This window comes from Geotrypetes seraphini, chromosome 1 (genome assembly GCF_902459505.1).
Source record: "Geotrypetes seraphini chromosome 1, aGeoSer1.1, whole genome shotgun sequence".
Lineage (NCBI taxonomy): Eukaryota > Metazoa > Chordata > Amphibia > Gymnophiona > Dermophiidae > Geotrypetes > Geotrypetes seraphini.
This window is the reverse complement of record NC_047084.1, coordinates 103,030,924-103,044,845: the sequence shown is the minus strand read 5'-3', so window position 1 is coordinate 103,044,845 and position 13,922 is coordinate 103,030,924. Positions and strand designations below refer to the sequence as shown.

Sequence of the window (13,922 nt, the reverse complement as noted above, 5' to 3'; positions counted from 1 at the left end):
GGGTGTGAGCTGCGGGGACCGCGCGATCCTTCATGCCTCACTGCGGGGACAAGACCATTCACCGCCCCGCGGGCGGTGAATGGCCTTGTCCCCGTCGCCGCAGCGACTGCTAGTTTTCTTCCCCGTTTTCGGCGGGTGACCCGCGGCTAAAATGCGGTGGCCGCGGGTAAACCGCCACCGTGTCATTCTCTAATACATATGTTCAGCCACCCTTCAATAAAAACCTGCCGATACAAAAGATTCCTTGACAGAACGCTAGCCTTCCAAGCAAGCCAACACAACGGCTGGCTAGGCAACATCATCAAGCACTCCTCATCCTATCTTAACTTCAGAAAACTAGTTAAAAGCAACCTGTTTAACCGATTTGTAACCAAGAACTCTTAAACCTTCCACTGTACTCCTATCACATATTCTTGATTTCCCTACATTGTGACTTTATGTAACCAAAGTCTTCATTGTTATTTTTTCGCTGACTGTCCAGCTCTTCTTGTTGTAAACCGCCTCGAACTACTATGGCTTTGGTGGTACAGTAAAACCTTGGATTGCAAGTAACTTGGTTTGCAAGTGTTTTGCAAGACAAGCAAAGCATTTTATGACATTTTGACTTGATATACACGCGATGTCTTGCAATACGAGTACATACAGTATACACGCGTCTCATCATCATAACTGAGCTGATGGTTCTTCTCTCTCCAACGCTGCAGAAATGTAGTGACTGTTCTAAACGAGTGAAATCTTGAAATACAAGTACATACAATATTTTGTATTCAAGATTTGGGGTTGTGGAATGAATCGTTTTGAGTTTCCATTATTTCCTATGGGGAAATTTGCTTTGATATACGAGTGCTTTGGATTACAAGCATGCTTCTGGAACAAATTATGCTCGCAAACCAAGGTTTTACTGTATATAAAATAAAATAATTATTATTATTATTAGTGCATTTTTTTTTTCCTTTTGGGGTTTAGGTACGTGTTATTTTACCTTTTATTAATGGCTAAAAAAAAATTCTGAATGAGGAACACTAAAAATTAGGTGGCTACTGGTTATCAGTACTTTATGCTTTTCTTATTATCAGTTTGAGTTGCACTTTGCAGCCTTTGGAAAATGGAAAATAAAGGTTGCAGGGACTAAGCGGTTTTAAATGTTCTTCACATAGCTGCAGGGAAACTTGGAGGGATCAGAGCATACAAGATTTAATTCATTTTTTTTTTTTTTTTAATTATGGTTTTTAGATTTATACACCTTATGTTATTGCAGTTGAATTTCTGGTCAGGCCCCAGAGCGATTAGCCAAAAGGCTGTTAAAATCCCTTTGGCCATTAAGCTTATCAGACAAAAAGATGGCTTCCTGTAATATTAAGAGGTCTTTTAATCAAGGGGGTCTTTTACTAAGGGCTCCTTTTATCAAGCCGCGCTAGCGGTTTAACGGGCCTAATAGCGCACGCTAAACTGCCGGCCGCACTAGCCGCTAACGCCTGCCTTGAGCAGGCGGTAGTTTTGGAGCCAGCGCGGGGGTTAGCGCATGATTAAAAGTCGCGCGTGCTAACCCCGCTAGCGCGGCCTGATAAAAGGAGCCTTAAGGCACGCTAGCTGATTTAGCACACGCTAAATGCTAACACGCCCATTATATTCTATGGACGCGTTAGCATTTAGCGCGCGCTAAGTCGTCTAGTGTGCGTTAGTTAAAAAAACAACAAAGTGCATTAGGTGCGTAAAACGTGATTTAGCATGTGGTAACAGCTACTGCACGTGTGGTACAGGGTTTTGCATGTTAAGGGCGTTTGATGTCAAGGGCAAAAACTAGGCAGGGCGTGGTGAGAAATGGGCGTTGAAGACGTTGATCGTTAGCACGTGGCACATATTGTGGACTAATCGTCACTTCTGTAATTACCACAGACACACTTGACACCTCCTAAAAAGGAGGCGCTAGCCCACAAATTCTCTATATGGGGCTAGATTCATTAAGCAAACCGATCGTGTACCGCTCGGTTTGCGCTTACCTTCCGACTCCGGCTCGATTCACTAACCTTCCTCCAGACCCCCATCCGCACCCCATCCGATCTGCGCATGCAAATGAGTAAAAAGGCATGTAAATTTCTTAACGTGTCGATTCATGAAAGGTCTTAAAGCATCGATTGCTGAAGGGTTAGAAGGAAAAGTGTGCCTTTTTGCAGATGATACCAAGATTTGTAACAGAGTAGACACCGAAGAGGGAGTGGAAAATCTGAAAAAGGATCTGCAAAAGTTAGAGGAATGGTCTAATGCCTGGCAACTAAAATTCAATGCAAAGAAATGCAGAGTAATGCATTTGGGGATTAATAATAGGAAGGAACCGTATATGCTGGGAGGAGAGAAGCTGATATGCACGGACGGGGAGAGGGATCTTGGGTAATAGTGTCCGAAGATCTAAAGGCGAAAAAACAGTGTGACAAGGCGGTGGCTGCTGCCAGAAGGATTCTGGGCTGTATAAAGAGAGGCGTAGTCAGTAGAAGGAAGAAGGTGTTGATGCCCCTGTACAGGTCATTGGTAAGACCCCACTTGGAGTATTGTGTTCAGTTTTGGAAACCGTATCTGGCGAAGGACGTAAAAAGACTTGAAGCAGTCCAGAGGAGGGCGACAAAAATGATAGGAGGCTTGCGCCAGAAGATGTATGAGGAGAGACTGGAAGACCTGAATATGTATACCCTAGAGGAAAGGAGAGACAGGGGAGATATGATTCAGACGTTCAAATACTTGAAGGATATTAACGTAGAACAAAATCTTTTCCAGGGAAAGGAAAATGGTAAAACCAGAGGACATAATGTGAGGTTGAGGGGTGGTAGATTCAAAGGCAATGTTAGGAAGTTCTACTTTACGGAGAGGGTGGTGGATGCCTGGAATGCGCTCCCGAGAGAGGTGGTGGAGAGGAAAACGGTGACTGAGTTCAAAGAATCGTGGGATGAACACAGAGGATCTAGAATCAGAAAATAATATTAAATATTGAACTAAGGCCAGTACTGGGCAGACTTGCACGGTCTGTGTCTGTATATATGGCCGTTTGGGGGAGGAAGGGCTGGAGAGGGCTTCTATGGCTGGGAGGGTGTAGATGGACGCGCTCAAGCCGACAGCGTGGTGCTCCAAGCTCCCAGGCTCAAAAGTGGTTAAAGCTAGAGCCTCAGTACCCTGAGGTTGTGGGTTCAGGCCCACGCTGCTCCTTGTGATCCTGCGCAAGTCTCTTAATCCCTCCACTGCCCCAGGCCCATTAGATGGCTTGTGAGCCCACCGGGACAGACAGGGAAAAATGCTTGAGTACCTGAATAAATTCATGTAAACAATTCTGAGCTCCCCTGGGAGAACAATATAGAGAACTCAATAAATAAATAGTGTGACAAGTTTCGGCTTCTGATCACCAGAGCTGGTATTGTGACATCATAATGCCTCATTCCACCAATGCCTAAGAGCCAACCTCAGCAGTGATGTCACAATGGCTTGGCTTCCCTATACTTAACTCACTTTGGCTACATTTTTGATTGGTGGAGTGGTTTCAGCTACAGCCTCAGCATCCTGAGGCAGTGGGTTCAAACCCACGCTGCTCCTTGTGACCCTGGGCAAGTCACTTAATTGCCCCAGGTACATTCGATAGATTGTGAGCCCACCAGGACAGACAGGGAAAAATCCTTGAGTACCTGAATAAATTCATGTAAAACGGTAAACAAAATTGAGCAAATAATAAAAGTTATGCACAGAACTTGGTCGGCATTATTCTTTCAAGTGCCGCGTGCCCATTCTGGAGCGTGAGTCTGAAAAGGGGGGGCGCATCGTGGGCATTCCTAAAAGTTAGGCGCGCTGCTATACAACAAGCCCAGTCCTCGCACAAATTAGGCGCAGGTATTTAGGCCTGGTTTTCCTTGGCCTATATGGGCGCAGCTAAAATGTATACGACACACTGGCACTTAGCGCAATTCTATTAGGTGCGCATAGCCTTTATAGAATGGTGCTAAATGCCTTTCTAGTTGGTGCCAAGTTTTGTGGCACAATATATAGAATTTGCCCCTCGTGTGGTAATGGGTTTCGCGGTCCTCTAACACAGTGGTTCCCACCTCTGTCCTGGAGGACCACTTGGCCAGTCAGGTTTTTTTTTTAAATAACGCTAATGAATATGCATGAGAGAGATTTGCATATAATGGAGGTGACAGGCATGCAAATCTGCTCCATGCATATTCATTAGGGCTAACCCAAAAACCCGACTGGCTTGAAGGTCCTCCAGCTCTAACAGTTACTGCATGCTAAACTGTATGTTCGGGGCATTGCCGCTTTACAGAACAATGGTCAGACCACACTTGGAGTACTGTATCCAACACTGGTCTCCCTACCTAAAGAAGGATATAACCCTGCTGGAGAGGGTGCAGAGGCGAGCCATGAAGCTAGTAAAAGGCATGGAGAATTTGAGCTACATAGAGCGCCTCGGAAAACTGGGATTGTTCACCCTCGAGAAGAGAAGGCTGCGAGGGGACATGATAGAGACTTTCAAAATACTAAAAGGATTCGACAAAATAGAGCAAGAAACATCGTTATTCACATTGTCAAATGTGACTCGGACAAGAGGTCATGGACTGAAACTGAGGGGCAACAGGCCCAGGACAAATGTCAGGAAGTTCTGTTTCACACAGCGAGTGGTGGACGCTTGGAACGCTCTCCCGGAGGAGGTTGTGACGGAGACCACCATTCTAGGATTCAAGGATGCACACCTTCTTGCAAATCACATTGAGGGATACAAGTAAATAAGGTCTTCATCAAGGAACACCTGCGTAGCTTCCGCGTGTGTGGGTCGCCGGACTAGATGGACCTAAGGTCTGATCCGGTGAAGGCATTTCTTATGTTCTTAATTAAGCAGGGCATGGTGAGGAATGGGCATAGAAGACATTTGGCACATAGTTTGGGCTAATCGTCACTTCTGTCATTAGTGCAGGCCCACTGACCACTTCCTAAATCGGAGGCACTCACTGGGGAGTTCTATAAGCGCCCTAATTGCACATTGGGCGGAAGGTTTCATCGTATTGTCTACAATGACATCCCGATCCCTTTCTTGGCGCTAACCCCCAAGGTGGACCCTAGCCTCCGGTAACTGTGATTCGGGTTATCCTTCCCAATGTGCATCGCTTCGCATTTGTCCACATGAAATTTCATCTGCCACTTGGACGCCCAGTCTTCCAGTTTCCTAAGGTCCGCCTGCAACGCTTCACAATCCGCACGCGTTTTAACAACTTCGAACTGTTTAGTGTCACCGGCAAATTTAATCACCTCACTCGTCGTTCCATTTTCCAGATCATTTATAAATAAGTCGAAAATAGCACCAGTCCCAGTCCTGGCTGGGAAATTAATTTAATTTTATTTTATTTTATTTCTTATATACCGCTATACCGTGAGGTTCAAAGCGGTTTACAATAAAGATGCATTAAAAATACAATAAAATAAAAATAAATTAAGATAGGTACTTGGAAGTTCTCTAACTGTCCGAAGGCTCACAATCTAACTAAAGTACCTGAGAAAACAATAATTAAAAATGGTAAAGATAGAAAAGATAAACAGAAATAGAGACAAGATATGAACATCCCAATCATTCCAGTCATTAATGAAACCAGGCTGAATTACGGCGCATTCCGGAAAGCAATTAAAACCGCACTATTTGACAAATTCATCTCCTAAACTGAAACCTCACCTCTTATTAAATTATATTTTCCCTCTGTCAATCTCAGTGTAATATGCTGTCCTTAATTCTTATGTAATAAGCTGTACCCCCACTCTTGCATTCTGTAATTCGCTGATTGTCCAGCCTTCTTCAATGTATACCGCCGAGAAGTCTTTCGACTGTGGCGGTATAGAAGAATAAAGTTATTATTATTATCATTACAGATCCCTGCGGCACTCCACTGTTTACCCTCCTCCATTGAGAAAAATGGTCATTTAACCCTGCCTCTAATCCACAACTGAACTTTGCCACCTATCCCATGACTCTTTAATTTTCTCAGGGGCCTCTCATGAGGAACTTTGTCAAAAGCTTTCTGAAAATCTAGATACACTACTAAATCAACCAGCTCACCTTTATCCACTGATAATTTTAGATGCCATATTTAGAATATGACCCCCCTTGTCTACATCTCACTTAATCTGGTACTAATGGAACGGTGCTTGCAAAAGATGCAAGGGCAGAGGGAGAGGGTGGCGGCCCTAGCCCTTTGCAAGGCAAGTTGCTTTCTTCTGCTGATCCATAAAACAATTTAAATCAAGCATGTCTTTCTACCTAATTGCGTGTTCACATAGGACTTAATTGGTAATATTCCTGCCACTGAATTCCACAGCCTTCATTTTGCATAGAGACTGTCTCAGAGTCTAATGGGTTCTGTGCGACAAACATTTAGATCTGTTGTTCTAATTCATTAACATAATGGCCAATACAATGAACCTTTATGATAATAAACACTAATAAGAATTATCCCAGCAATATCAGGTTTATATTCTCTCTGCAAACACACCCAACACACACACGCACATAAAACTTTTAACTGTGGAGGACTGAGATTCACAAAAGACTCATTTACATCCTGGTGTTCCCCCCCCCCCCCCAAACAGTCTCCTATAGGGCTCCACTCAAAGGGCATGTTACCGCCCACTTTTTAATCTGTTCGGATTGGGGGTTGCCCGCATTGATTTCTGCTGGGGACAGATTTGAAGCTTCTGTTCCCTTATACAGTACAAGTTTTTTTGACTTGGAAATTTTCTGCCTAAAAAAATATTCACAGAAAGAAAAAAAAAAGGAATAATTGAATCCTGAATCACATGGAATCAATTATTCAGACGTGATGCGAAGGTCCACTACATTTTTAGCACATTATTAAATCTTCACAGCATGGGGCGGAAGAAGGCAAGGTTTCAACTTGGACAAAATTTGTCTCGGTACGCTGGAGCTAAATGTACAGTTCCATTATTAAAAGAAAAGAAAACAAAACTAGAAAACCAGCTAGAAAGCTGGTCCCCGATAATAAGCATAGAATATCCAGAAAAATCTACTCTTGCGTTCAAAATTCTTGTCTAGGGATTACTGGTTCATGAGTACCAATTTAATGATCTCCTGAAATGACTTGAATTACATTACATTACATGAGTGATTTTTATTCCGCCATTACCTTGCGGTTCAAGGCGGATTACATAAGAGGTTATCTGGACATTTCCAGAAGAGTTACAGAGTTGAACGGGTTACTTCGGGGGACTGAAGTGCTTCCTGCGGTGTTAGTTTGTTTTGATGGATTTCTTGAATAGCAGGGTTTTTAATTCCTTTCTGAAAGTTTTGTAGACTGGTTTCGTGGTCAGTAGATTGGATAGTTGGTGGTCTAGTTTTGCTGCCTGTGTGGCCAGTAGGCCATCGTACTTTTTTTTTTTGCTTTTGATGCCTCTAATTGGGAGGGGGGGTTTGCATGAATGGTGTCTAGATTCTCCTTTGCCTGGTTGTGGTAGTCGGATAAGGCGGTTGCTCAAGTAGGCTGGGCTGTCTCCATTCATAGCTTTAAATAGTAGACAGTAAATTTGAATCGTATTCTTGCTTGTATTGGGAGCCAGTGTGAGTCGAGGTATGTGGTGGTGATATGGTGGTATTTCTTCAGCGAATAGATCAGTCTCAGGGCTGTGTTTTGTACTGTTTGTAGTTGTTTTATCATGACTGCGGGGCAGGGGAGATAGAGGATATTGCAGTAGTCTAGAAGTCCTAGGACTAGGGATTGGACCATGAGCTGGATTCTGCGTGTTGGATTCTGCATGTTGTTCCAATATTTGCAATGTTAGAAATTATTCCTTAAAAATTATAGCCTTGTCAGATGTATATTTGGAGAACTTTACTTAGCACTGCACTCCATGAAACCGCTGCCCCCCCCCTCTTTCCCCATAGAATCCTAGCCCAATCGCTCTCTTCTTACCTTTCTTAAACTCCCAATCTTTGTTCATTCTGACCTTGTATCTCTGATTTGGATGCTGGATATTACGAGGGGCAGTCTCCATCAAGGGCGATACACTTGTCCAGTGATTTTTCATTTTGATCCAGCGGAAAAATACAGAATAAAAAAAGTGAAAAATTGTTTGACTAGTTGTATAGCCCTTAAAGGATACTGCCCCCTTGTAGGTAGCCAACTTTTCTAGAATACTGCTGCATGGATTCTGGTGGGGGCAAAAGCGACCAACTAAGTACCGGTAATATCTATTTTAAGAGACTTCCTTTGGTTGCCAGTCATATGGACCATAAAATTTAAGGTGTTCACAGGTGCTTTTAAATGCTAGTAGTACGAGGGACCACTGAGAAATTCTCAGCCTAACCATGAAGAGAATGATGTGGAGCCATGAAACGTACAAGTTATTCCACACTTTTCTTGACACTTTTTGTTTCAATGAGGCAAAGGCATCTACTAAATGGGCACAAGTATAGGGAAACCAAGCCATTGTGACATCACCGATGAGGTTGTCTCTTAGGCATTGGTGGAATGAAGCATTCTGACATCACAATACAAGGGACCACTAAAAAGTTCTCAGCCCAACCAAGAAGAGAATGAAGCATTAGGACATCACAATATGAGGGGCCGCTGAAAAGGTCTCAGCCCAACCAAGAAGAGAATGATGTGGAGCCATGAAACGTACAAGTTATTCCACACTTTTTGTTTCAATGAGACAAATGCTTCTAGTAAATGGGCACAATTATAGAGAAACCAAGCCATTGTGGCATCACCGATGAGGTTGGCTCTTAGGCACTGGTGGAATGAAGCATTATGACATCACAATACGAGGGACCACTAAAAAGTTCTCAGCCCAACCAAGAAGAGAATGATGCGGAGCCATGAAACGTACAAGTTATTCCACACTTTTCTTGACACTTTTTGTTTCAATTATATGAAATGAAATGAAACGGAAAGTGCGGAATAATTTGTACGTTTCATGGCTCCGCATCATTCTCAGTTGGGCCGAGAACGTTTCAACGATCCTTCGTACCTTCGCTATATATACCCTAATGCATTTCCATCTGTTTGAAATAATTTTGCATGCCTCTGAATATAAGCTACACTGAGACACCAAGGGGTCCTTTTATCAAGGCGCGGTAGGGGTTTAACGTGCGGAATACCACGCGTTAAACCACCTGCTGCGCTAGTCGCTAACGCCTCCATTGACCAGGCATTAGTTTTTTGCTTGCCGCGGGGATTAGCGCGTGATGAAATGTCCGAAGCGCTAAACCCGCAAGCGCGGCTTGATAAAAAGACCCCCAAATGTTCCTATTTGAAAAAAAACAAACCCACAACAGTTTAATGTCTTAAGGAGGAATTTTGTGTCACAGCAAATAGGGTTCTTGTATAAAAAAAGTGAATTTTCATGCCTAAACTAGGGTTACCAGATGTCTGGCAAAACCCGGACATGTCCTCTGTTTAGAAGACTGTCCAGGGGCACGGAGGAATTTCCAAAACCCAGAAGTTTGTCCGGGGTTTTGGAAGGCCCCGGCCCTGCCCCCACACAAACCTCATGCCTCCTTACCCGATCTCAGTGCCGTGTCTGGAGGACTCTGCCCATTGACATCACATGAATATGCGTATGCGCATGATGTAATCGCTTCAAAGTACACACATGCACGGAGAACCTCCAGATGTAGCCCCAAGTTCAGGGAAGGAGGCATGAGGATTGGGGAGGGGGGGCAGGAATAGGAGCGGGGAAGGACTGGGAGCTAAGTGGGGTGAGGCCAGGTGTCCTCTTTTTTTAAAGAGGATATCTGGTAAACCTAGTCTAAATTCACCTATCATTAGGGTTGCCACATTTTCCAATCGGAAAATCCAGACCCCCTTGACCAGGGGTCTCAAAGTCCCTCCTCGAGGGCCGCAATCCAGTCGGGTTTTCAGGATTTCCCTATAGAATATGCATGAGATCTATGTGCATGCACTGCTTTCAATGCATATTCATTGGGGAAATCCTGAAAACCCGACTGGATTCCGGCCCTCAAGGACCGGAGTTGCCCATGTTTGGCCTAGTCCAGGGGTCTCCAAAGTCCCTCCTTGAGGACCAGAATCCAGTCGGGTTTTCAGGATTTCCCCAATGAATATGCATGAGATCTATGTGCATGCACTGCTTTCAATACATATTCATTGGGGAAATCCTGAAAATCCGACTGGATTGCGGTCCTCAAGGAGGGACTTTGAGATCTCTGCCCTAGACCCACCCCCATGCCTGGCCAGTTCCGCCCATCCCTGCCCTAATCCCGCCTCCAGTCCCGCCCCCACTGCCTGCTCTTGTCCACCGCTCCCTGCTGCCTGCTCTTGTTTTCACATCGCATCGGACAGGGAGGAAGTCCATGCAAGTGTGGATACCACGTGCGTGGATATCGCATGCGTGGATTTCCTCCCTTCCGTGATGCGATGTTTTTCAAAATCCAGACAAAATGCTGGGTTTTGAAAAGCCATCCGGAGCCCCCGGACATGTCCTCAAAAAGAGGACATGTCCGGGGAAATCCGGATCATCCTTTAATAAACTGAAGGATGTTATTGAAGCGTGTTATTCAAGGTTACAACGTAAGTGGCACATGTGGGTATCGAACTGGAATTTTTTGGATTTACAATTTCACTGCCAACCCAAAAGTTCAGGGACATGATACGGTCTTTCAATTTTTGTCTTTTTAAGTTACTAAAGTGTGATTGTAATTGGCCTTAAAATGCAAGGATTTGCTAAAATATAAAGCTATTCCGAATGATATAATTATGTGATCGCCATAAAGTCTTCCAGGACATACAGTATTTGTTATACAGGAGTAGTTTAATGTCTCAAGAGACTGAAGTCACAGCCGCGGGCCTCAGGCCCCAGAAGAACAAGCAAGACATCACTCCGGTGCTCTACATAACCTGCCATGTCATTGATTAATTAACCTTAAGATATAATTCTTCACATCGGTATGCTTGAGGTTTTTGCGGTTGTGCTTCACTCTTTGAGTATACAGAGGAGAAAAGTGTCCGACTCTTAATAAGGTCAACCCTGAAGTTGTCAGCTGGGTGCATTCCACAATCGAACATAGTAAACAATGCGGAGTGAAGATTTAGACCGTGTGTTACCAGTTTTATTGAATTACCCCTCCAAAGTCATGCTTTCTAATCTAATAATCTTTGACATGTAAAGTTCCCTGAAATCTTGATAAGGGAGAAAATGGTGGGCAAAAAGATGAACACCTCGCCTTAGGCCCTCTTTTATTATGCGCTAACAAATGAGTAAAAAAGGGGGTTAGTATCAACACAGCTCATGAAAGGCAAGGTAGACGTCTATTCAACCGATGAGAAAATCTTTATTCATAAATGTAGTCTCCTATTTATGAATAAAGATTTTCTCATTGGTTGAATAGACGTCTACCTTGCCTTTCTTGAACTGGGTTAAAATGGCGTCGGTCTGTTGCGCCAAAGACGAGATCAGTGTTTCTCAACTCGGTCCTGAAGTACCTTCTTGCCAGTCAGATTTTCAGGAGATCCACAATGAATATGTATGAACTTGATTTGCATGCACTGCCTTCATTATTTGCAAATTTCTTTCATGCACGTTCATTGTGAATATCCTGAAAACCTGATTGGCACAGGGGTACTCCAGGAGATGAAAGAAGTGATTAAAAAAAATTGAAGTATGGTGACCTACAGTAGTCAAACTTCAATACCTAGAGGCTATGGATACCAAAGTCTAACTTTTGCCAAGTCAATCCGTATTTCTTACTCGCACCTTTTGAGATGAGATCACAGATCTAAACATGCACAATTTGATGGGGGGGAAGATAAAAATAAACACGTGAGGTGAACTTTTTTTCAGTGGGAACAAAATTCTGGAAGAAGGGGGTCCGCAGCTTTTTGGTCATTTTCAGATGCACTTAAACAGTGCAGATGAAAATGGACCATTTAGCTGGCTATGTTGAGGGTCTTCTGAGGCAGAATCCGGTTATATCTTGATATTCAGACATAACCGGTCAGGTTTAGCGGATAGACAAGGCCACATAAGTAGCAGTCCTATCTTTATCCGCAAAACTGTAGCTGGTTACGTCTGAATATTATTTTAACTGGGCATATACTGGCTACTTAAAAACAAACAAACCTGGATTTCCAGAGCTGAAGCCCTGACAGGTCCCAACATTGAATTTCCACTTTTAGCACTGCTGGTGGACAAAAAAAACCTTGTTCGCCACCGGGGGGAAGTATATTTACTTTGAGAATGTACATTTTTTTGAACCATTGTGTAGCTTCCTGGCTAGGAAGACCACACCCCCATTCTCTTTCCTTGCAGGAATTCTCTGATGGGACATTCTCTGCTAGGCCACCCATTGAATCTAGGATTCCCCTCTACTCTCCGTGATTTCCCTCTAACATGTAAGATTTAATTGAACTTTAACAGTTCACAATGTCATGCAGGCACTTGTTTCCATAAAAAAAAAGAGCTCATTTAGCAGTCTGGCAGTACCATAAGGCCACTATTATGGAGCGACCAGCACCATTTTGGAAGCTGGATCAGACAGGGCAGGAGCAACCGTTCATTGTTCCGGTCCAACAACTAGATACCAAAGAAACCCCCAGTAAACCCTCTATTGGGTGCTGCAAGGAATCAGGCTGGGTGGTTTGTCAGGGGCGGAAGCTTGCAAAGGGGCTGCGAGGGTTCAAAACCTGTCCACCACTGAAGCAGCAGAGGAGAATATAGGAGACAGAGTGTACCCAGAGGAGAACAAGAATTGTAAATACTTTGAGCGCGTTTCATACTTTTTTTGTCATCATTTTGCTTTATTTTCATGTGTCTTATGTCTTATCCTTTCCAAAGTCCTATCCTCTATAATAAAACCCTAAGCGCGCAGACGCACTTACAACACCGGGTTCCCTGACAGCATGATGTGTGCTTCTGTGCCAAATTCAATTTCAGGTGCGTGAGGCGGCTTGCGGCGTGGGCAGCGATTTCAGCGGCAGTGGCGGTTTGACTCCTGTGCTGCCGCTGCCGGGACGCCTCTTCTCACCCACGGACCAGCAAACGCAGCAGCTGCGGGGCATTTGCTAGGCCGACCCACTTCGATAATGCGAGATGGGCTGGCCTAGCAAAAGCCCCGATGCTGCCCGGGCTAGAAGATGCTGGACAGGGGGAGCAGGGAAAGGAGAAGGCCTGCTACTGGACAGGGGGAGCAGGGAAGGGGTGCTGCTGGACAGGGGGGAGGTAAAAGGAAGGGCGAAGGGCTACCGCTAGACAGGGGGAGCAGGGAAGGGGTGCTGCTGGACAGGGGGGAGAGACAGAAAGAAAGACAGACAGCGGGCAGAAAGAAAGACAGACGGCCAAGGAGAGAGAGAGACAGAAAGAAAGAATGAAAGACAGACACACACATCTATTTGAGCACCCATCAATGTTACTGGCTTAAAGACTAGTTATTGTATAAATTTGTATAGTTGGAGAGGGTCCAGTAGAGGATATTTTTAAAAATCTTTACCATGATCAGCCTTCCCCAATAATTTTCCCTTCTGGGAACTGCATGACTGTGTAGACTGTTTTCTTCCTCATTAAGTAGCTTGCCTCACAGGGAACCCTTATCGTTGGTCTGTGTCCTTTGGGGAGAATTTTGAGATTACATGTTGTAGCCACAGATACAACCAAAAACAATATCACCCCTGGGTCCCACACAGCTCCCACCACCTTCACTTCATGAGACTGGCTATACTCAGTATAAAATCCAATGATTTGCTGTATCTTTTTCTTCTGCTGTCCCTGTGCATGCAGGACCAGAATCTAGAAATAGCGCCCAAATGCGCCTACATTGTAGGTGCCGCTCCACATGGTTGTCAATCAACCGCTAGGCGCCGCTAGTAGACTCACACCTAGGAGCACCTAAGTGGACTTAAGTGCTCCTAAGTGGACTTAAGTGTATCAAGCGC

At 44.3% G+C, this 13,922-nt stretch overlaps 1 protein-coding gene across 3 annotated transcripts in view; it reads right to left on the bottom strand.

The window, feature by feature from the left end:
* The window catches only part of CELF4 (CUGBP Elav-like family member 4), a 2,081,001-nt gene that overhangs the window by 1,311,209 nt on the left and 755,870 nt on the right, over nt 1-13,922 (bottom strand). For 2 of the 3 annotated variants that reach the window (XM_033935325.1, XM_033935326.1), the window contains exon 1: nt 13,481-13,597. The exons of the other annotated variant lie outside the window; for it this stretch is intronic. In XM_033935325.1, the coding sequence (XP_033791216.1) occupies nt 13,481-13,483 (3 nt within the window). In that variant the 5' untranslated portion in view covers nt 13,484-13,597. Of the gene's footprint in view, nt 1-13,480; nt 13,598-13,922 lie in introns of those variants that run through there. 3 annotated transcript variants of the gene reach the window in all.